Source organism: Schistocerca serialis, chromosome 12 (genome assembly GCF_023864345.2).
Source record: "Schistocerca serialis cubense isolate TAMUIC-IGC-003099 chromosome 12, iqSchSeri2.2, whole genome shotgun sequence".
In the NCBI taxonomy this organism is placed as follows: domain Eukaryota; kingdom Metazoa; phylum Arthropoda; class Insecta; order Orthoptera; family Acrididae; genus Schistocerca; species Schistocerca serialis.
Genome location: NC_064649.1, coordinates 112,737,100 through 112,759,419, shown reverse-complemented (window position 1 = coordinate 112,759,419; position 22,320 = coordinate 112,737,100). Strand labels below are relative to the sequence as shown.

Genomic DNA, 22,320 nt, shown 5'->3' with positions numbered 1-22,320 from the left:
TTGTACCCATAAGTATGTATTTCATAAAGATTTCCTTATCCCTAAATTATTTTAAATTCTTTTCTCATGCAATGTTTTCATCGTTTTAACAAGTTGAGTATGGGATTCTGAAGCCAAAAAAAAAAAAAAAAAAAAAAAAAAACGTAACCTGCATAAAAGACTGAATTACAATTTTCTGCTGAAGTTCAGTTAAAATATTTAACTGTTTTCATGCCTTTATTCACTAAGATACAAAAAAGTTATGAAAATGCCATTGTAAAAGCCACGAAAGAAAATTCAACTTCACAGACAAAAGAGAACTTAAGGGACACTAGGGAAAAACATCTTACATACTGCACCAAAGTATTCCAAAAATATTAATGCAATCATTCTGGTACAAAAATATTTCAAAAGTACAAACTTTTCAGTGAAATCTTTTTGCACAGATGTTTGTTGACACCACAGTCAATATTTTAAAATAATTTTTTAGATTCGCTTAAAAAAGACAGCTATGGCGATTATAATGGTAGAATTCGATGTAAATGTACATAAAAATATTAATATTTTTATATGCTCACCTCATAGTCATGATTCACCAGACCTCCTGACTACAGCTATGATTAGTTTCATCACCATAGGACGCTAATTGCCCTTAAGACACTAGAATGATAATGTAAATCCTAACTGACTTGACAGTTGCACTTTTTAATATTTTTATGTTTAGCCAGGGATCAAGATAATATATACAGCGACAGGTGAATCTCGAGATGCACTGGTGACTTAACCATGCTAATTTGGATTTTGCGGAGTGGAGTGTATTTTGATTTTCATGTTTGTACACTGCAATTTCTTGGCTATGTTGCTTAGCTTTCCTGATTCACGAAAGCTGTTCCTCCAATTCCAATTTAGTTTCATTGCTACACAAAACTCCAGCATAGCATTCAATATAATCCAATAAATAAAACAAGTGAAGAAAGTCTATGACCCTCAGCTAGAATACAGCAGTCCCAAGAGACGAACTGTGATACAAAAATTTTGAGAAAACAGTGTGGTATTCGGAATTGCCAGAATTCCTTAACTAGACCTTGTACCCAAGCTGTCATTTCGTACTGATGACAACATTGAGCTTAAGTACAACATTATAATCAGTCATGTACTATTGTGATGATACCAACAGTTGATTTTAGGAACTGTCTTTTGTTAAGGCTATATTCATGTGTCATTTTTTAAATGAGTTACATTTATGGCCTGCAAATTTATGTTCCCAATGCTCAAGAATGCCAACACAGCTTTGTACAACAACTCCTTGCAAGAGTAAGCACAAATAACCTACCACAACAATTTTATGTTCCTAGTGCTCTGGAGAATGAGGAGAGGAAACACCTAAGGATATCTAATATGATGTTAATGTGCAACCTAATAAGTGAATAGGTTGAAGCAGTAGAGTCAATGATATTCGAAAGATATTAATGGGCTTAAGTCTCTTTTGGCCATTTTGGAAATATGAGACAGTTCATATTAGCTGAATGTACCACTTTGTGTTAATCTATGATCTTCCTCATAATATAATTGAATGTCTGTGTACTTGAACTGTTCCATGCAACGACATCCCTTGGATCAGAAGCGTTTTGCGACTTCCTGTAGATGTGATGAAATAATCTGCCATCGAAGTAGGCGTCCAGGTGGCAGTCAGCTGGTCGTGGGAAGGACAAACCACACGCTCCAGCAACGTCCAACACGTGGAGTACAGTGCGCACAAACAGAGTGGCTAAGTAGATAGCGCGTTCGGTCGGGATTCTCACGTCAAGTCTCGACAGATCGTGGGCAGAGTAACTTTTGACAGACAAAGCGACAGTCATGAAGGTCTTGACCTCGTCCCTTGTTAGGACTTTAGCCTCATGGTACAAGAAGCAGAGTGCCGCTGCAGGAACCACTAGGCACTGGGGAGACAGTGAACAGAGAGCAGACAGGTCTTTCGTTGGAGATATCACCCAACTGAAGATACGCCAACGGGTATCCTCTGGACCTGACCACAGTTCTACGAGCCCTGGGTGGTGAATGCCCTCTGGCAGTCGTTTCTGTACCTCAACGGTCTCATGGTGCACCTCTCCTAACCCTGTCGGTATGTACTCGGTCACTCGGAATGGCCCGCTGCCGCTTTCCCATAGGAGCACCGTGTACATTCTCTGTAGCATCTCCCGCATCACCAGACCAGTTGGAGGGGAGGTTGAGCAACTTACAGACAGATCCTCGAGGACGTCGCCAGCTCTCATGAGGCGGCACTTCATCACTGTATACACGTAGCCAGGAATCTCGCACGACACGTGTTTGGCCTCAATTTCTTGGAGCACTTCATCCCATCGGGAGACATTTCGAGTTGTCGCTGGCCTGATCTCTTCATACTTGTAGCTGTCAACACTTTTTTCGACCAGTTCGAGGCCTTTTCTCCAATTGCCACCGAAAGCGAGCTCACACATTCTCCTCAGATCACCCCGAGGCTGTCTCCTCAACAGCTCTGCTACGAGGTCAGCTACTTGTCTGTGCCTGTAGGTCTGCCTCAGTTTTCGATGTGCCTCTTGTAAAGCCTCCCTTCTGACGATGTCGTTGCCCATAAAGGACGCTAACACTGGGAGGTCGTCCACCTCTATACGGAGGTGCCTGGCGAGATCAGTGGACCGGAAACGCCATCCCGTCACTCTCTGCTCTAGTCGCAGGTTGGAAAAAGTGAACAGGCACGGTACATTGGGATATATCAGGAAGTCTGAATCGTTGGATAGTACACCAATGCAGCACCTATTGCTGGCTGCAAACTTCGCCAGTTCAGTGTCGCAGTCATTTGTGGACAAACGTACCTCGCAGTCAAGATGCTTGGAGGTGCCAAGGTGCTTGAAGGTGACTGTTGCTAAAGGTACCACAGCTTCTGGTAAGAACCTACAATCGACATGGCCATAGTCGCGGGATTGCATTGCCCGCACTTGAGCAAATATCTTGCTGATTTCCTTTGCCTTATCTGCTCTCCTCTTCACCCACGTCAAAATTTTCTCCTCGACTGGAAGGCCATCGAAGAAGAAAGACAGCTTAATGCCCATGCCGTGGAACCGCTCAACGAACTGCTCACAGCTTTCCCGAAACTCCTTATACTGTCCACCATGAAGAGAGTCCATGTTTGCATACAAGTACCAAGCACACTGCGATCCGTCGACGGCAATCACAGGCTGCCCGACGTTACTGCTCCTGAAGTCGTTGGCAACTGCTTGGATGTCCACCTGCTGGTAGAGGCGATGGTCTTTGGCGTACTTTGACAGACCGTCGACGCCCATGCTGGAGACTCAGGTTCTCGCAGGTGGCAGGAGTGGAGAGGAGAAAAGTGGCGGTCGGCCAGTTCCTGTTGACAACAATTTTACACGAATGATTAAGTGTGAAACTCTCAAACCAGTAATAAAATTACCATAAAATAGCATTAACAAACAAATGTAGCACAACGCTGTGCTGGTTTATTAGTACAAGGATGTAGGATCTAGACTGTGATGACAAAATTTATGGGACAGCGACATGCACATATACAGATGACAGTAGTATCGCATGTTGTTGTTGTGGTCTTCAGTCCAGACACTGGTTTGATGCAGCTCTCCATGCTACTCTATCCTGTGCAAGCTTCTTCATCTCCCAGCACCTACTGCAACCTACATCCTTCTGAATCTCCTTAGTGCATTCATCTCTTTGTCTCCCTCTACAATTTTAACCACCACACTGCCCTCCAGTACTAAATTGAACCCTTGCCTCAGAACATGTCCTACCAACCGCTCCCTTCTTCTAGTCAAGTTGCGCCACAAACTCCTCTTCTCCCCAATTCCATTCAACACCTCCTCATTAGTCATGTGATCTACCCATCTCAACTTCAGCATTATTCTGTAGCGCCACATTTCTAAAGCTTCTAATCTCTTCTTGTCCTAACTGTTTATCGTCCATGTTTCATCTCCATACGTCGTTACACTCCATACAAATACTTTCAGACACTACTTCCTGACACTTAAATCTATACTCGATATTAACAAATTTCTCTTCTTCAGAAACGCTTTCCTTGCCATTGCCGGTCTACATTTTGTATCCTCTCTACTTCGACCATCATCAGTTATTTTGCTCCCCAAATAGCAAAACTCCTTTACTACTTGAAGTGTCTCATTTCCTAATCTAATTCCCTCAGCATCACCCGACTTAATTCGATTACATTCCATTATACTCGTTTTGCTTTGTTGATGTTCATCTTACATCCTCCTTTCAAGACACTTTCCATTCCGTTCAACTGCTCTTACAGGTCCTTTGCTGTCTCTGACAGAATTACAATGTCATCGGCGAACCTCAAAGTTTTTATTTCTTCTCCATGGATTTTAATTCCTACTCCGAATTTTTCTTTTGTTTCCTTTACTGCTTGCTGAATATACAGATTGAATAACATCGGGGAGAGGCGACAACTCTGTCTCACTCCCTTCGCAACCACTGCTTCCCTATCATGCCCCTCGACTCTTATAACTGCCATCTGGTTTCTGTACAAATTGTAAATAGCCTTTCGCTCCCTGTATTTTACCCCTGCCACCCACAAAATTTGAAAGAGACTATTCCAGTCAACATTGTCAAAAGCATTCTCTAAGTCTACAATTGCTAGAAACGTTGGTTTGCCTTTCCTTAATCTATCTTCTAAGATACGTCGTAGGGTCAGTTTTGCCTCACCTGTTCCAACATTTCATCGGAATCCAAACCGATCTTCCCAGAGGTCAGCCTCTACCAGTTTTTCCATTCGCCAGTAAAGAATTCGCGTTAGTATTTGCAGCGGTGACTTAGTTTATGTAGTTCGGTAATTTTCACATCTGTCAACAGCTGCTTTCCTTGGGATTGGAATTATTATGTTCTTCTTGAAGTCTGTGGGTATTTCGCCTGTCTCATACATCTTGCTGACCAGATGGCAAAATTTCGTCAGGGCTGGCTCTCCCAATAGTATCGCATATACACGATTTAAAAGGACAATACATTGGCAGAGCTGTCTTCTGCACTTAGGTGATGGAAGCCGTTAGGGAATTATGAGATTCACATGGTGAAGAGTGTGCCGAAAATACCATTTTTACTTCATTATCTATCACCACAGACAAGGCGGTGGCCGATGCCCATCACTTAAGGGGATTTTTCTTCAAAAAATCGATTTTTCAAATATATTATTTTCTTGGTCTACACTGTTTAACCTATATTGTGCATGAATATTATCGTGATAGCAGCTTTGGTAATGCCTTTAAATTGTCAAACAGATTAACTCTGCACTGGCAGCCATTCACACCTTCTCCGACGTTTGGGAAACTGCTTACTTCAGCGGAATTTTTGTCAGTGTGAAGCCTATTTTCTTTTCGGTATCTTTGGCTGACATCTGTATCTCTGGCTGACATCTGAAAACTTTGGTTAGCATTCATCTCGCCCTAGGTGAGGAGAACTCTACGTCATAGTGACGTAAAGCTACGTTATAACGTAGCAAATAACCTAAATCGACTACATGAGTACGTATATCGATCTGTGCTGTTGTACCGATAACGTCAAAGCTAAATGCAAATACATGTGTACAAAGAAAGTGACAGGAATTGTGTGATATGCTCATCCCAGTGGAATAAATTATTACATGTAATCCCAACAACTAGCGATGTTATTGTGTGCTTCATGAACATAATGAATATCTGAATGAAGGAAACATACCCATAACGAAAGTTTAAATAAGTGTCTAGCCATTTTTTAAATTCCGATTAATCTCCTGTGAATAAAAACGTGAAATAGGAAGTAAACGAAGTGTTTCGTATTTTCATAAAAGCCACCGAATTATACATAATTCATGTGGGTAGGAACGTTAAACTGAGAAATTGAAGTGGTTCCGAAGATAATTCCGAATGTTGCTGGAAATATTAAACCATATAGTTCCAGTTGATTCTGCCTTCATATTGTAAATCAACTAAGGAAAATAGCGAAATCTTTCAGACTTATCTTTATGGATCATATCGAAAGCTTTCTCATCTCCGTGAAAGCCTATGTTCAGAACGACGTACACGCTAGCAACACCAGACAATAGGACAATGAAAGCACACAAACAAATAACAATGCATATTCAAGACGCACACAACAGTCGATATATCCAGAATGGAATCAATAGTCGATAGGACAACTCGTGAAACCCATTATGATGCGTGCCTACGTCACTAAGACGTAGGGCTCTCCTCACCTAGCGTGAGATGAATGCTTCCCGAAAACTTTTTTCCATGCGGTTTATTTACGGTTTGAAAATACTAACACGTATTAGTAGATGGAAGGTTGAATTCGCAAACCTTTAAGTGGATGTCACGATTTATGCATTATAGGTCGTGGAAAAACTGTAGTTAGGAGACAGAGGTTTCATGGAAATCGGTTTGCCCACAAAAAAGAGGAAGCAGCTCGAAATGAAGAACATAAGCTCTCAGCTTCAGCATTGAAACTTGGCACAGGAGAACTGTACAGGTGCGTGAATGATGTTGATATCTCACTAGATTCAGACTTATTGATTTACAGCTTCTCTGCCAGGCTATAAAGTTTTCGTGTTCATATGTTATCTGTAAAACTATGGAATGCATTATTATTTTTGAAGAAAGAAGAGTGAGAATAGTTTGTGACTCTAAATTAATTTCTTTATTCGTGTGGCTCTGATGCATTTTCATTTTCCTCCACCAAAATACACTCCTGGAAATTGAAATAAGAACACCGTGAATTCATTGTCCCAGGAAGGGGAAACTTTATTGACACATTCCTGGGGTCAGATACATCACATGATCACACTGACAGAACCACAGGCACATAGACACAGGCAACAGAGCATGCACAATGTCGGCACTAGTACAGTGTATATCCACCTTTCGCAGCAATGCAGGCTGCTATTCTCCCATGGAGACGATCGTAGAGATGCTGGATGTAGTCCTGTGGAACGGCTTGCCATGCCATTTCCACCTGGCGCCTCAGTTGGACCAGCGTTCGTGCTGGACGTGCAGACCGCGTGAGACGACGCTTCATCCAGTCCCAAACATGCTCAATGGGGGACAGATCCGGAGACTTACACCTTCTAGAGCACGTTGGGTGGCACGGGATACATGCGGACGTGCATTGTCCTGTTGGAACAGCAAGTTCCCTTGCCGATCTAGGAATGGTAGAACGATGGGTTCGAAGACGGTTTGGATGTACCGTGCACTATTCAGTGTCCCCTCGACGATCACCAGTGGTGTACGGCCAGTGTAGGAGATCGCTTCCCACACCATGATGCCGGGTGTTGGCCCTGTGTGCCTCGGTCGTATGCAGTCCTGATTGTGGCGCTCACCTGCACGGCGCCAAACACGCATACGACCACCATTGGCACCAAGGCAGAAGCGACTCTCATCGCTGAAGACGACACGTCTCCATTCGTCCCTCCATTCACGCCTGTCGCGACACCACTGGAGGCGGGCTGCACGATGTTGGGGCGTGAGCGGAAGATGGCCTAACGGTGTGCGGGACCATAGCCCAGCTTCATGGAGACGGTTGCGAATGGTCCTCGCCGATACCCCTGGAGCAACAGTGTCCCTAATTTGCTGGGAAGTGGCGGTGCGGTCGCCTACGGCACTGCGTAGGATCCTACGGTCTTGGCGTGCATCCGTGCGTCGCTGCGGTCCGGTCCCAGGTCGACGGGTACGTGCACCTTCCGCCGACCACTGGCGACAACATCGATGTACTGTGGAGACCTCACGCCCCACGTGTTGAGCAATTCGGCGGTACGTCCACCCGGCCTCCCGCATGCCCACTACACGCCCTCGCTCAAAGTCCGTCAACTGCACATACGGTTCACGTCCAAGCTGTCGCGGCATGCTACTAGTGTTAAAGACTGCGATGGAGCTCCGTATGCCACGGCAAACTGGCTGACACTGACGGCGGCGGTGCACAAATGCTGCGCAGCTAGCGCCATTCGACGGCCAACACCGCGGTTCCTGGTGTGTCCGCTGTGCCGTGCGTGTGATCATCGCTTGTACAGCCCTCTCGCAGTGTCCGGAGCAAGTATGGTGGGTCTGACACACCGGTGTCAATGTGTTCTTTTTTCCATTTCCAGGAGTGTAGGTATGTGTGATGAAGTTTTATGTTACAATAACAGAAATAATGGCAAGATTGAAGTGCTGAAGAGAGTTGGTATAGATCTTGATTGTTCACAACAAAAGCATTTACCACCGTCGACAGAAGCAGTGTCAAGAAAGCTAACAGAACTGCAAATACAGGCCAGGCAGATTCGAAGAGGAGAGAAGAGAAACCTGGAGGATGAGCAGTATCAGTATGGAGGATTTTAAAACTGAGGTGAGCTTATTACATGTAGACGTGTGAGGAGAAAATCTTTCAACCTCATTTTCTGTTTTACATTTTGTACGTTATTAGAAGCATTTTCTGAAAAGGTATATGCGCTAAAGCTATGAAATTATCGGGAACTGCTGGCAACGTGCTGCTGTTTCCCTGGAACTGAAAAATACGAGATCCTGAAGTTAAATTCTGATTTTTAGATGATTGTATGCAGAAAAAAAGTTGATTGTGGATGTAGAAAATTAAAAACTCTGCTAATGACACAATTTGTACCATGAATTAACAATTGTAATTCAGTAGTCTTATAACCTTCTCAGGACATTACGATAACATTTCCAGATTAACTGCGTGATTAGAATTTGAGTTACGGCTTTTTATAAAAATGGCAATAAAAAATAAAAATATCTGGCAAAATATGAATCCTGTGTATTTTATTTTCCCGTTAAAACACAGCTCTTTTGCTTTACACATGCAAAATCTTACATTTGTACATTAATCTATATTGCTGTAATGATTTTTTAAGTAAATGTTTACAATTTGCGTTACATCCGCACTTAACGATTAAAATGGTTCAGATGGCTCAGAGCACTAAGAGACGTGACATCTGAGGTCATCAGTCCACTAGAACTTAGAACTACTTACACCAAACTAACCTAAGGACATCACACACTGTTGTGTACATAGTTCTGCAGAGTCAGCGCATACACAACTTTCCCATTAGAGCGCGCCCCGCTAAGCACAACAGCGCAGGCGCAGCGTTCGTCTGTCTCCACACTACGAGATGGCGCTGCCTTAGAGACAGACCAAATTCTGCTTCCGCCGATCCGCGTATTAATATGTAACGCAGCGAACGAGATTTCTGGTAACGTAGAACCTTTTCTCCTCGCGGATCAAACTCGCGCAGTGATACATGAACGCGCGAGGTATTATAATGAGTGTACAGACCTCCGATTAGTCAGTCTGCATTTGTCTGCACCAGTCCGTACCAGTCTGCATTTGTCTGTACCAGTCTATAGTCAAGTTTCAGTCTGCGCCTAATAAGATTATCATATTCCTGTACATAGCCATGAAGAGAAGTGTGTAGACACTTTGTCAAGTATCAGAGATATGTGAGAATAAAATTAACGTACCAATACCAAAGGAACTTCAGACTGTCAATTGTAAATAGCATCCAGAATCAAGATACTTAAGGTTTATGCTTGTTATTATTTTAATAAATGTGTGTGAAAATTAATCAAGGTCTGCTTAAAGTTGGTCACCGTCAATCTGCTAATCTGAGCGTGCAAGTGGCATTTCTATCGTCTGACCTAACGGCAGAAGATAAACACGCCACGATAAGACCACAAGGCATATTGCTGACGCTCGCCTACTTCGTTAGAGCGACAAGTCGAATAATCTGATGGTGTGTGTACCGAAAGTCTTTCAATACGCACACCACACATGCATCCATGCCTGAGGCACGATTCGAACCTGCGACTGTAGCTGTCGCTCGGTTCCAGACTGAAGCGCCTAGAACCTCTCGGCCACCGCGTCCGCCCCCCTTAACGACTGAGAAATGCAGTGTACGTGTATAGTTGTCCGTGTTAACAGACAAGCAACACTGCATGAAAGAATCGCAGAAATCAGTATGATGAACGTATCCGTTCGGACAGTGCAGCGAAATCTGTTGCTGATGTGCTTTGGCAGCTATAGACCGACGCGAGTGCCCTTGCTAGCAGCTTTCATTGTCGTCTTGTCCGGTGTTGCTAGCTTGTACTTCGTTCTAAACATGCGTTCTAACGGAGATGAGAGAACTTTCGAGCAGATCCATGAAGATAGTCTGAAAGATTTCACTATCTTTCTTAGTTGATTTAGAACACGAAGGCAAAATTAAATGGAACTAGATGGTTTTATGTTTCTAGCAACATTCGGAATTATGTTCAGAACCACTTCGGTTTCTCCCCACATGAATTATGTACAATTCATTGGATTTTATAAAAACACGAAACAATTTAATTTCTTCCTATTTCACGTTTTTATCCACATGATTGATTCAATATTAAACGGATTGAAAACACGACTACACACTTTTTTAACTTTCATTATGGTTATGATTCCTTCATTTAGATATTCGTTACGTTCACGAAACACACAATAACATCCCACATTCTTTGGATTGCAGCTTAATAATTAATTACTTCAATTTTGTGTCCACAGAAATTACGCACGATTCATCGGATTTAAAAAGAATGAGAAGCTTTTTTTTATTTTGTTATGGCTCCTTCGCTCAGACATTAATTATGTTCATGAAATACATAATTACATCGCAAATTGTTGGAATTACATTTAACAATTCATTCAGCTGGGATGAGCTTATCACACAACTCCTGCCACTTCGTTTGTACATATGTATTTACATTTCTAAATCTACATCTGCATCCATACTCCAGAAACCACCTGACGGTGTGTGGCGGAGGGTACCTTGAGTACCTCTATTGGTTCTCCCTTCTATACCAGTCTCGTATTGTTCGTGGAAACAAGGATTGTCGCTATGCCTCTGTGTGGGCTCTAATCTCTCTGATTTTATCCTCATGGTCTCTTCGCGAGATATACGTAGGAGGGAGCAATATATTGCTTGACTCCTCGGTGAAGGTATATTCTCGAAACTTTAACAAAAGCCCGTACCGAGCTACTGAGCGTCTCTCCTGCAGAGTCTTCCACTGGAGTTTATCTATCATCTCCGTAACGCTTTCGCGATTACTAAATGATACTGTAACCAAGCGCGCTGCTCTCCGTTGGATCTTCTCTAACTCTTCTATCAACCCTATCTGGCACGGATCCCACACTGCTGAGCAGTATTCAACCAGTGGACGAACAAGCGTACTGTAACCTACTTCCTTTCTTTTCGGATTGCATTTTCTTAGGATTCTTCAAATGAATCTCAGTCTGGCATCTGCTTTACCGACGATCAACTTTATATCATTCCATTTTAAATCACTCCTAATGCGTACTCCCAGATAATTTATGGAATTAACTGCTTCCAGTTGCTGACCTGCTATATTGTAGCTAAATGATAAGAGATCTTTCTTTCTATGTATTCGCAGCACATTACACTTGTCTACAATGAGATTCAATTGCCATTCCCTGCACCATGCGTCAATTCGCTGCAGATCCTCCTGCATTTCAGTACAATTTTCCATTGTTACAACCTCTCGATACACCACAGCATCATCTGCAAAAAGCCTCAGTGAACTTCCGATGTCATCCACAAGGTCATTTGTGTATATTGTGAATAGCAACGGTCCTATGACACTCCCCTGCGGCACACCTGAAATCACTCTTACTTCGGAAGACTTCTCTCCATTGAGAATGACATGGTGCGTTCTGTTATCTAGGAACTCTTCAATCCGATCACACAATTGGTCTGATAGTCCATATGCTCTTACTTTGTTCATTAAACGACTGTGGGGAACTGTATCGAACGCCTTGCGTGAGTCAAGAAACACGGAAGCTACCTGTGAACCCGTGTCTATGGCCCTCTGACAAGGGAACCTCCCCATCGCACCCCCCTCAGATTTAGTTATAAATTGACACAGTGGATAGGCCTTGAAAAACTGAACACAGATCAATCGAGAAAACTGGAAGAAGTTGTGTGGAACTATGAAAAAACAAGCAAAATATACAAACTGAGTAGTCCAAGTCCAAGATATGCAACATAAAGGACAATGTCAGCTGATGAGCGCCGTGGTCTCGTGGTTAGAGTGAGCTACTGCGGAATGAAAGGACCTTGGTACGAGTCCTCCCTCGAGTGAAAATTTTACTTTCTTTATTTTCGCAAAGTTACGATCTGTCCGTTCATTCATTGACGTCTATGTTCACTGTAATAAGTTTAGTGTCTGTGTTTTGCGACCGCACCGCAAAACCGTGAGATTAGTAGACGAAAGAACGCGCCTCTCCAATAGGAACCGAAAACATTTGATTGCAAGGTCATAGGTCAACCGATTCCTCCACAGGAAAACACGTCTGATACATTCTTTACGACACTGGTGACGGCATGTGCGTCACATGACAGGAATATGTTGTCGACCCACCTAACTTGCACACTTGGCGAATGGGTAAAAAGATTCTTCTACCTTGCCCTATTTAGGTTTTCTTGTGGATGTGATAATCACTCCCAAATAAGTGATGAAAACATAAGAGTTTGTCACATAAACTGCATCAAATGAATGCAACAGTTTCACAGTCGCACAGTTTTCCCTGTGCTCTGTCAAACATATGTATTGTACGTTTCCAAATGTTTCCGTGCGTAGACCGACAAATTCTGTATATGTCCAAGCCAATCTGAACATGTCCTGGAGTTTTGGAGAGCGAAGTTGATTATGTGTGAGTGCCTGAACTTTGATAATTATCTGAAAATAAAAAATTAAACTTTTCACTAGAGAGAAGATTTGAACCAAGGACCTATCGCTCCGCAGCTGCTCACGCTAACCACGGGACCACGGCGCTCGTAAGCTAACACGCTCCTTGATGTTGCCTACCTTGCGCATGGACTACTCAGTTTGTATATTTTGGTTATTTTTTTCATAGTTCCATACAACTTCTTCCTGTTTTCTCGATTGATCTGTGTTCAGATTTTCAAGGCCTATCCCTGTGCCAACTTATAACTAAATCTGAGGGGGGTGCGATGGGGAGGTTCCCTCGTGAGTCTCGTGGACGAATAGCGCGAGCTGGGTTTCACGCGACCGTCTTTTTCGAAACCCTTGACGTTATCGGTACCACTGCAAAGATCGATATACGTACTCATTTAGTTGATTTAGGTTATTTACGTCACGATGACGTAGCGTTACGTCATTATGACGTAGGGTTCTCCTCACCCAGCGTGAGATGAATGCTACCCCTGTTGTGATGTGGCAGTTGTTTCGGAGGACGGAGAGTTGTGGCCGGACTCGCTACGAGGCGGAAGGACGTGGTTGTGGGGACGAATGAGGAAAACACGCGGGCTCGGACAGCAGCGGCGCGGCCGGTCTGCCTTACACTGACGGTCGCGAGTTTGTGGAGGACCTGCCTGAAGCCAACTCCGGGCGTCACTCGTCGCACTGTTTCGGTGCCTATTTTCTCGGAGAGGCCCATCCCTCGAGACCATCTCCAACAACTCTCTCCATCGAAGGTGTGAGTGGTTTTGGTGCCTCCGTTTCGCTTAACCATTTGCGATCCAGCGAGTGTACTTGTTTGCTAGTGTTGCTGAAGTAAGAGCAGCCGGCAAGGTGGGGAAAGCGTTTGACTCGGTGCCCCACTGCTGACTGCTAACTAAAGTACGAGCATATGGGATTGGTTCCCAAGTATGTGAGTGGCTCGAAGACTTCTTAAGTAATAGAAAAAATGGTTGGCTCTGAGCACTTTGGGACTTAACATCTATGGTCATCAGTCCCCTAGAACTTAGAACTACTTAAACCTAACTAACCTAAGGACAGCACACAACACCCAGTCATCACGAGGCAGAGAAAATCCCTGACCCCGCTGGGAATCGAACCCGGGGGAACCTGGGCTTACGTAATAGAACCCAGTACGTTGTCCTCGATGGTGAGCGTTTATCGGAAGTGTGGGTATAATCTGGAGTGCCCCAGGGAAGTGTGGTAGGTCCGCTGCTGTTTTCTATCAACATAAATGATCTTTCGGATAGGGTGGATAGCAATGTGCGGCTGTTTGCTGATGATGCTGTGGTGTACGGGAAGGTGTCGTCGCTGAGTGACTGTAGGAGGATACAAGATGACTTGGACAGGATTTGTGATTGGCGTAAAGAACGGCAGCTAATTCTAAATATAGATAAATGTAAATTAATGCACATGAATAGGAAAAAGAATCCCGTAATGTTTGAATACTCCATTAGTAGTGTAGCACTTGACACAGTCAAGTCGATTAAATATTTGGGCGTAACATTGCAGAGCGATATGAAGTGGGGCAAGTATGTATTGGCAGTTGTGGGGATGGCGGATAGTCGTCTTCGGTTCATTGGCAGAATTTTGGGAAAATGTGGTTCATCTGCAAAGGAGACCGCTTATAAAACACTAATACGACATATTCTTGAGTACCGCTCGAGCGTTTGGGATCCCTATCAGGTCATATTGAGGGAGGACATAGAAGCAATTCAGTGGCGGGCTGCTAGAATTGTTACTGGTAGGTTTGATCATAACGCGAGTGTTACGGAAATGCTTCAGGAACTCGGGTGGGAGTCTCTAGAGGAAAGGAGGCGTTGTTTTCGTGAATCGCTACTGAGGAAATTTACAGAACCAGCATCTGAGGCTGACTGCAGTACAATTTTACTGCCGCCAACTTACATTTCGCGGAAAGACCACAAAGATAAGATAAGAGAGATTAGGGCTCGTACAGAGGTATATGGGCAGTCATTTTTCCCTCGCTCTATTTGGGAGTGGAACAGGGAGAGAAGATGCTAGTTGTGGTACGAGGTACCCTCCGCCACGCGCCGTATGGTGGATTGCGGAGTATGTATGTAGAAGTAGAAGGTGTGTGACCACATGGAGACCAGCAGTCACTACCTCATTTGAAATATCAGTGATCCCAAAAGATGTAGTAACTGTAAAGTAGTCAAGATAGTAGGTCATAGTAATTTTCTGGATGTCAAGCTTACACAATTGATAGCTACATCGCGGACCTATGCAACGAAAGTGCACAACCTGGTATCTTTGTGAAGTTGTGCATTTGAATAACATGATGTTGTCTTGAAATTATTTCCATTTCATGTTTCTACACATTGTCAGCCTTAAATCATATATATGTTGTTGTGTACATAGTTCCGCGTAGTCAGCGCGTACACAACTTTCCCACTAGAGCGCGCCCCGCTAAGCACAACAGCGCAGGCGCAGCGCTCGTCCGTCTCCGCACTACGAGATGGCGCTGCCTTAGAGACGGACCAAATTCTGCTTCCGCCGATCCGCGGATTAATATGTAACGCAGCCAATGAGATTGCTGCTAACGTAGAACGTTTTCTCCTCGCGGATCACACTCGCGCAGTGATACCTGAATGCGCGAGGTGTTATAACGAGTGTACAGACCTCCGATTAGTCAGTCTGCATTTGTCTGCACCAGTCTGTACGAGTCTGCATTAGTCTGTACCAGTCTATAGTCAAGTTTCAGTCTGCGCCTAATAAGATTACCATATTCCTGTACATAGCCATGAAGAGAAATGTATAGATACTTTGTCAAGTATCAGAGATATGTGAGAATAAGATTAACGTACCAAGACCAAAGGAACTTCAGATTGCCAATTGTGAATAGCCTCCAGAATCAAGTAATGTTTATTCCTGTTATTATTTTAATAAATGTGTGTGAAAATTAATCGAGTTCTGTTTAAAGTTGGTCACCGTCAATCTGCTACTCTAAGCGTGCAAGTGGCATTTCTATCGTCTGACCTAACGGCAGAAGATAAACACGCCACGATAAGACCACGAGACATATTGCTGACACTCGCCTACTTCGTTAGAGCGACAAGTCAAATAATCTGATGGTGTGTGACTGCTAAAAGGAATTCCTAAACTTCGATTACACGATAAATTAGCCAAACCTAAATGCCTTAAATACAACTAAATATCTGGGAATTACAATGACAAACAACTTAAACTGTAAGGAACACATAGAAAATGTTGGGGGAAGGCTAAGGAAATCCTGCGTTTAATTCGCATCTACTAAAGAGACTGCTTATGCTGTACTTATCCGTCGTCTTTTAGAGTACTGCTGCGCGGTGTGGGATCCTTACCAGGTAGGACTGACGGAATACATCGATGAAGTACAAAGAAGGGCAGCACGTTTTGTATTATTCCGAAGTAGGGGAGAGAGTGTTACTGACATGATGCAGGATTTAGCGTAGACATCACTGAAACAAAGGCGTATATCGTAACGGCGTAATCTTTTCACGGAATTTCAATCACCAACTCTCTCCTCCAAATGCGAAAATATTTGGTTGACGCCGAACTACGGAGGGAGAAATGACCACCATAATAAAGTAATGAAATCAGAGCTCCCACGGAAAGATATAGGTATCCGTTTTCTCCGCGTTCCGTACGAGATTGCTTTAATAGAGAATTTTTGTGAAGGTAGTTCGATGAATCCTTCGCCAGGCACTTAAATTTGATTTGCTGAGTATCCATGTAGATGCCGATACTTAAGTAATGACTTCTATTAACATGGGTTCTGTGTTTGAATCCAGTTTCTTAGATTTCCACAAGGCTTTTTACATCGTTCCTCACTATGGACTTCTAATGAAATTGCGTGCCTGCCGGGTATCGTCTCGGTTATGTGACTAGATTCGTGATTTCCTACCTGAGAGGTTACCGCGCAAATGAGGTGGCAGTCATTAAAACAATGCACTTTTTCGTTGCGGCAGTATATCCTCAAGAAATTTCAATCACCGACTTGCTCCTTCGAATGATAAAATATCCTATTGGCGTCTGTCTGCATAGGGGGAATGGTCATGATAAAATAAGAGACATGACAGCTCGTACGCAAAGCTGTAAGAGTTTGTGTGGTGTCACCGCCAGACACCACACTTGCTAGGTGGTAGCTTTTAAATCGGTCGCGGTCTGGTAATATAAGCCGGTCCAGCGTGTCGCCACTGTCAGTTATAGCAGACCGAGCGCAACCCCACGGCAGGTCTAGAGAGACGTACTAGCACTCGCCCCAGTTGTACAGACGACTTTTCCAGAAGGGGATCACTGACAATTACGCTCTCAATTGCCGAGACTATAGTCAGCATAGCCTTCAGCTACATTTGCTACGACCTAGCAAGGCGCCGTATTCAATTGATATTGAGATTCTATTAATGTATCATCAAGAGCGATGTTCTACAAATGTGGATTAAAGTTAAGTATTCCAGAAGCTACGTACTTTTCTTTATAGCATTCATTACGTATCCTGTTTCAGACCTCACGCCAGCCTGCGTGAGTTTAAGCGCGTACCTTTCGGCTTCCTCTCATTGTGTCTAGGCTGTCTTGTCTAGACACAACAGTTTGTTTTTCCTTTAAGATAGAGAAATTGATTGAAGGTGGTAATTGAACGTAAATGTCGTGTGACTAGGTCCTCCCGTCCGATAAACCGTTCGCCAGGTGCAAGTCTTTCGATTTGACGCCACTTTGGCGATTTGCGCGTCGATGGGGATGAAATGAAGATGATTAGGACAACACAACACCCAGTCCCTGAGCGGAGAAAAATCTCCGGCGCAGCCGGGAATCGAACCCGGGCCCTTAGGATTTACATTCTGTCGCGTTGACCACTTTTTTTATCTCATTTTGTTCGTTATGGTTCGTTGCAATTGTTCGTGGCGGACGTCCCCTGACGCCCATTGAAGTTCGTTATTGATCCATTTACTCAGTCTTTTTTTTTTTTTTTTTACAGAGGGCAGCTAACCCTCTGACCGAACACGCTGAGCTACCGTACCGGTAAACCACTCAGCTACCGGGGACTGACGTTGAATGTGGTTTGATTACCACTTTGCCAGGCACTTAATTGTGGTTTGGGGGGTAATCACGTAGATGTAGGTGGAGAAAAAAGAATATTCCGTGCGATCTCTGATTTCTCTCATTACGGTGGTCATCTCCCCCCTTTTAAATGGGAGTCAAGAAAAGATATTAGCATTCGTAGGAGAAACTTCATGATCAACATTTCATGAAAAAATATGGTCGTATTGAACAACGACTGCGTCTTAATGATTGCCACCCAAACTCGTCTATCATATCTGCGCCCCCCTCTCTCCGCTATTTCGCTATAGTAAAACACGAGCTAGCCTTCCAAGTTTTTTCGACATGCTGCGTCAGTCCTATCTGATGTAGATCCCACACCGCACAGCAATACTGCAGGAGAGAACGAACATGCCTAGTCTCTTCAGTGGATCTGCCGCCTCTTCTGAGGACTGCGCCAACAAAACGCAGCGTTTGGTTTGCCCCTCGCATATCATTTTCTTTGTCATAATTTCAATTAACGTTGTTCGCAATCATAATCCCAAAGTACGGTATTTAGTTCAAATGACAACCTTTAAATTACTGTGAGTCATCATGTAACAAAAAAATTTAGCTGACTTTTTTGTACTATTCATGCAATTTTTAATGCTTAGCATTAACTGCCAATTTTCACACGACGCAGATATCCTATGCAAGTAATTTCGTAATTCATTTAGATCTTCCGATGGCGTTACTAGACACGTGACTACATCATTCGGAAACAATGCAAGAACGCCCCACGGATTGTTTGCCAAATCGTTTATGTAGATCAGGAACACATCATTCGATGAATCTGCGTCACTTACTATAGAATGTGTGATGTTTATGACAGGAAATCAGGAATTCAGTCGCACAACTGAGACAATAATACGCGGACTTTGATTAGAAACCGCTTATGAGCAGGGTTGTTAAAAGCCTTTTGGTAATCTAGAAATATACGGGGTGTAACAGGGTGTTACAAAAAGGTAGCCGGCCGAAGTGGCCGTGCGGTTAAAGGCGCTACAGTCTGGAACCGCAAGACCGCTACGGTCGCAGGTTCGAATCCTGCCTCGGGCATGTATGTTTGTGATGTCCTTAGGTTAGTTAGGTTTAACTAGCTCTAAGTTCTAGGGGACTAATGACCTCAGCAGTTGAGTCCCATAGTGCTCAGAGCCATTTGAACCATTTGAACAAAAAGGTACGGCCAAACTTTCAGGAAACATTCCTCACACAAAAATAAAGAAAAGATGTTATGTGTACATGGGTCCTGAAACGCTTAATTTCCATGTTAGAGCTCATTTTAGTTTCGTCAGTATGTACTGTACTTCCTTGATTCACCGCCATAATTACATACTGGATACTTTACCTGTGCTACTAGAACATGTGCCTTTACAAGTAAGACACAACATGTGGTTCATGCACGATGGAGCTCCTGCACATTTCAGTCCAAGTGTTCGTACGCTTCTCAACAGATTCGGTCACCGATGGATTGGTAGAGGCGGACCAATTCCATGGCCTCCACGCTCTCCTGACCTCAACCCTCTTGACTTTCATTTGTGGCGGCATTTGAAAGCTCTTGTCTACGCAACCCCGGTACCAAATGCAGAGACTCTTCGTGCTCGTATTGTGGACGGCTGTGATACAATACTCCATTCTCCAGGGCTGCATCAGCGCATCAGGGATTCCATGCGACGGAGGGTGGATGCATGTATCCTCGCAAACGGAGGACATTTTGAACATTTCCTGTTACAAAGTATTTGCAATCACGCTAGTACGTTCTGTTGCTGTGTGTTTCCATTCCATGATTAATGTGATTTGAAGAGAAGTAATAAAATGAGCTCTAACATGGAAAGTAAGCGTTTCCGGACACATGTCCACATAACATATTTTCTTTCTTTGTGTGTGAGGAATGTTTCCTGAAAGTTTGGCCGTACCCTTTTGTAACACCCTGTAGAGTCAACTTAATTTAACATCCTGTGTCGAGAGCATGATGTGTAGATGACACTATGCTACTACTAGGCGCTCCTAACGGCGACATACGACAGGTACGTGCAACCGGAACCATACTTCATCCCAATTTGAAATTCGTAATAGAACATGAACACGATTAATCGATCAACTTCCTAGACCTAACAATGCAAAATAAACATTAACAGTAGACATTACTTTTAAATTTACAGAAATCCTACGACCTCAGGTAACATTGTTAAAGCAAACACTGTTATCCAAAAACACACAAGCACGCTTATTGTCACACAATGATTAACCGATTGCAAAACCTACCATTACAACAACCAGCTATACAGAAAAAAACTTGAAAGCCTCAACCACATAGCTCAACAGAACAATTTTAATCCCAATATAGTCAGTACAGTAAAAGTTGTTGAGCAAAATCTGCTGTTGTTTCGACCTTTGATAGTTCAGCCCCCATAATTTCTGTTAGTCACAGTATTTTTGAGGCATGTAGGTATGTCCGCCACCGGTAGCTTATTGGTCAGCGCGACAGAACGTCAATCTTATGGGCCCGGGTTCGATTCCCAGCTGTACCGGAGATTTTCTCCGTCCAGGGACTGGGTGTTGGGTTGTCCTAATCATCATTATTTCATCCCCATCGACGCGCAAGTCGCCGAAGTGGCGTCAAATCGAAAGACTTGCACCCGGCGAACGGTCCACCCGACGCGAGGCCATAGTCTACCGACATTTACATTTATTTATGTGTAGGCAGAGATGTGGAAATATAAAAATCCTACACGTACCCGAATTCATGCTGTCATAAAATTAACTCGAGAAACACCAACAAATCGGAAGATCCCCTTTGTACCACGAACATACATACAAATATATCAGAGGAGCTAAATTCATTATTAAAAAAGTACTGCAGTAAGATTTACATACCGTACCGTACACAATATAAAAATACAAATCCATTCCACTAAAACAAAATCAACAATGTACACGAACGCATTTATAAAATCAATTGTAATGACTGTGAAACATTATGTATAGGCCAAACAGAACGATATGTCCTGATCGGATATCCAGAAAATATCACAAAGCGCAAGACAAATCGCTCTACAATTTTCTGCCACGTGGAAAGAGAAAACAATAACGTGAACCAGTTCGTCCACGCATTTAAATTCGTATATATAATACCTAAACGTGCAATAATGATCCTTTTAGAAGAAATGAAAAATAGACACACACACGCACACACACACACACACAAAACCACATACATACGCACACACGAACATACCAAGCCAAATCCTAAACGAACAAACAGAACTTAGGCATAAATTTTATTGCAAAATTTTCGAAATTTTAGAACACAGTTATAGATAACATGACAAGCAAAGACTACTCACACAGATCTATATGAAGAATCTGTAGCCAAAGCACAATTCCATACCTGAAAACGATAAATATGTGACGATACAACGTCCCTGACTTATGTCAAGTAAAGCTGTCAGATTGATAGAAAACGAGAAGTTAAACAAAAATTAAGTAACAACATCTACTATTGAGAATATATAAAACTCAGTCTGTGCTACAAATGCAATACTCAGAATGTTTGACAACTACAACGCCAAAGATCAGGTAGGGAAGTAAGTATTCGACACATTGTTACAAACCAGTAAGATGTATAACGTAAAAATTGTATAAGTTAATAGCACTGTATAACTGCAAATCACAGGAAATCGGCCTTGCAGCCGAAAAATGCTTATTGCGTAAAAGCACAACTCTTGAATCAAGCCTCAAAAAATAGCAGCGTTCTGGTATACACATACACAAAACGTTTGCTGCGCAGTCTGGGATCCTTACCAGACAGGATTAACGGAGTACACCGAGAAAGTTCGTAGAAGAGCAGCACGTTTCGTATTATCCCGAAATAGTGGAGAGAGAGTCTCGGACATAAAACACAAGTTGAGGTGCACATATTTAAAAAAAAGGCGTTTATCGCTGCGGCGGAATCTTTTCACGAAGTTCAATCACCGACTTTCTCCGCCGAATGCGATAATATTCTGTTGACGCCGACCTACATAGGGAGAAATGATAATCATAATAAAATAAGAGAAATCAGAACTCGCACGGAAAGATATAGATGTGCGTTTTTTTTCCGCGCGATGTTCAGGAATGGAATAATGGCTCTGAGCACTATGGGACTTAACATCTGAGGTCATCAGTCCCCTAGAACTTAGAACTACTTAAACCTAACTAACCTAAGGACATCACACAACACCCAGTCATCACGAGGCAGAGAAAATCCCTGACCCCGCCGGGAATCGAACCCGGCAGGAATGGAATAATACAGAACTATTGTGAAGCTGGTACGATGAACCCTCTGCCAGGCACTTAGGTGTGATTTGCAGAGTATCCATGTAGATATAGATATAGAAACCTTGTGAATGAGAAGCCAGTGGTATTCCTCAATTACGATATTTTCCATATCCGTGCAGGTTATGACACAACAGACCGTTTGCTTCGAGGCATTCCAGAGATTATAACA

General features: G+C 43.2%; 1 protein-coding gene across 1 annotated transcript; it reads right to left on the bottom strand.

The window, feature by feature from the left end:
- Nucleotides 1-203: 203 nt before the first annotated feature.
- LOC126428151 (uncharacterized) lies at nt 204-21,768 on the bottom strand. The gene is made up of 2 exons (XM_050090060.1): nt 21,636-21,768; nt 204-3,364 (listed from the first exon to the last, which is right to left on the bottom strand). Exon 2 carries the CDS (start codon nt 3,297-3,299, stop codon nt 1,521-1,523), a length of 1,779 nt encoding a protein of 592 aa, XP_049946017.1. The 5' UTR covers nt 3,300-3,364; nt 21,636-21,768; the 3' UTR covers nt 204-1,520.
- Between the last annotated feature and the right edge of the window lie 552 nt (nt 21,769-22,320).

What these genes read in the sequence shown, in the direction of transcription:
- LOC126428151 (XM_050090060.1), bottom strand. Translation starts at nt 3,299, where the DNA reads ATGGGCGTCGACGGTCTGTCAAAGTACGCCAAAGACCATCGCCTCTAC.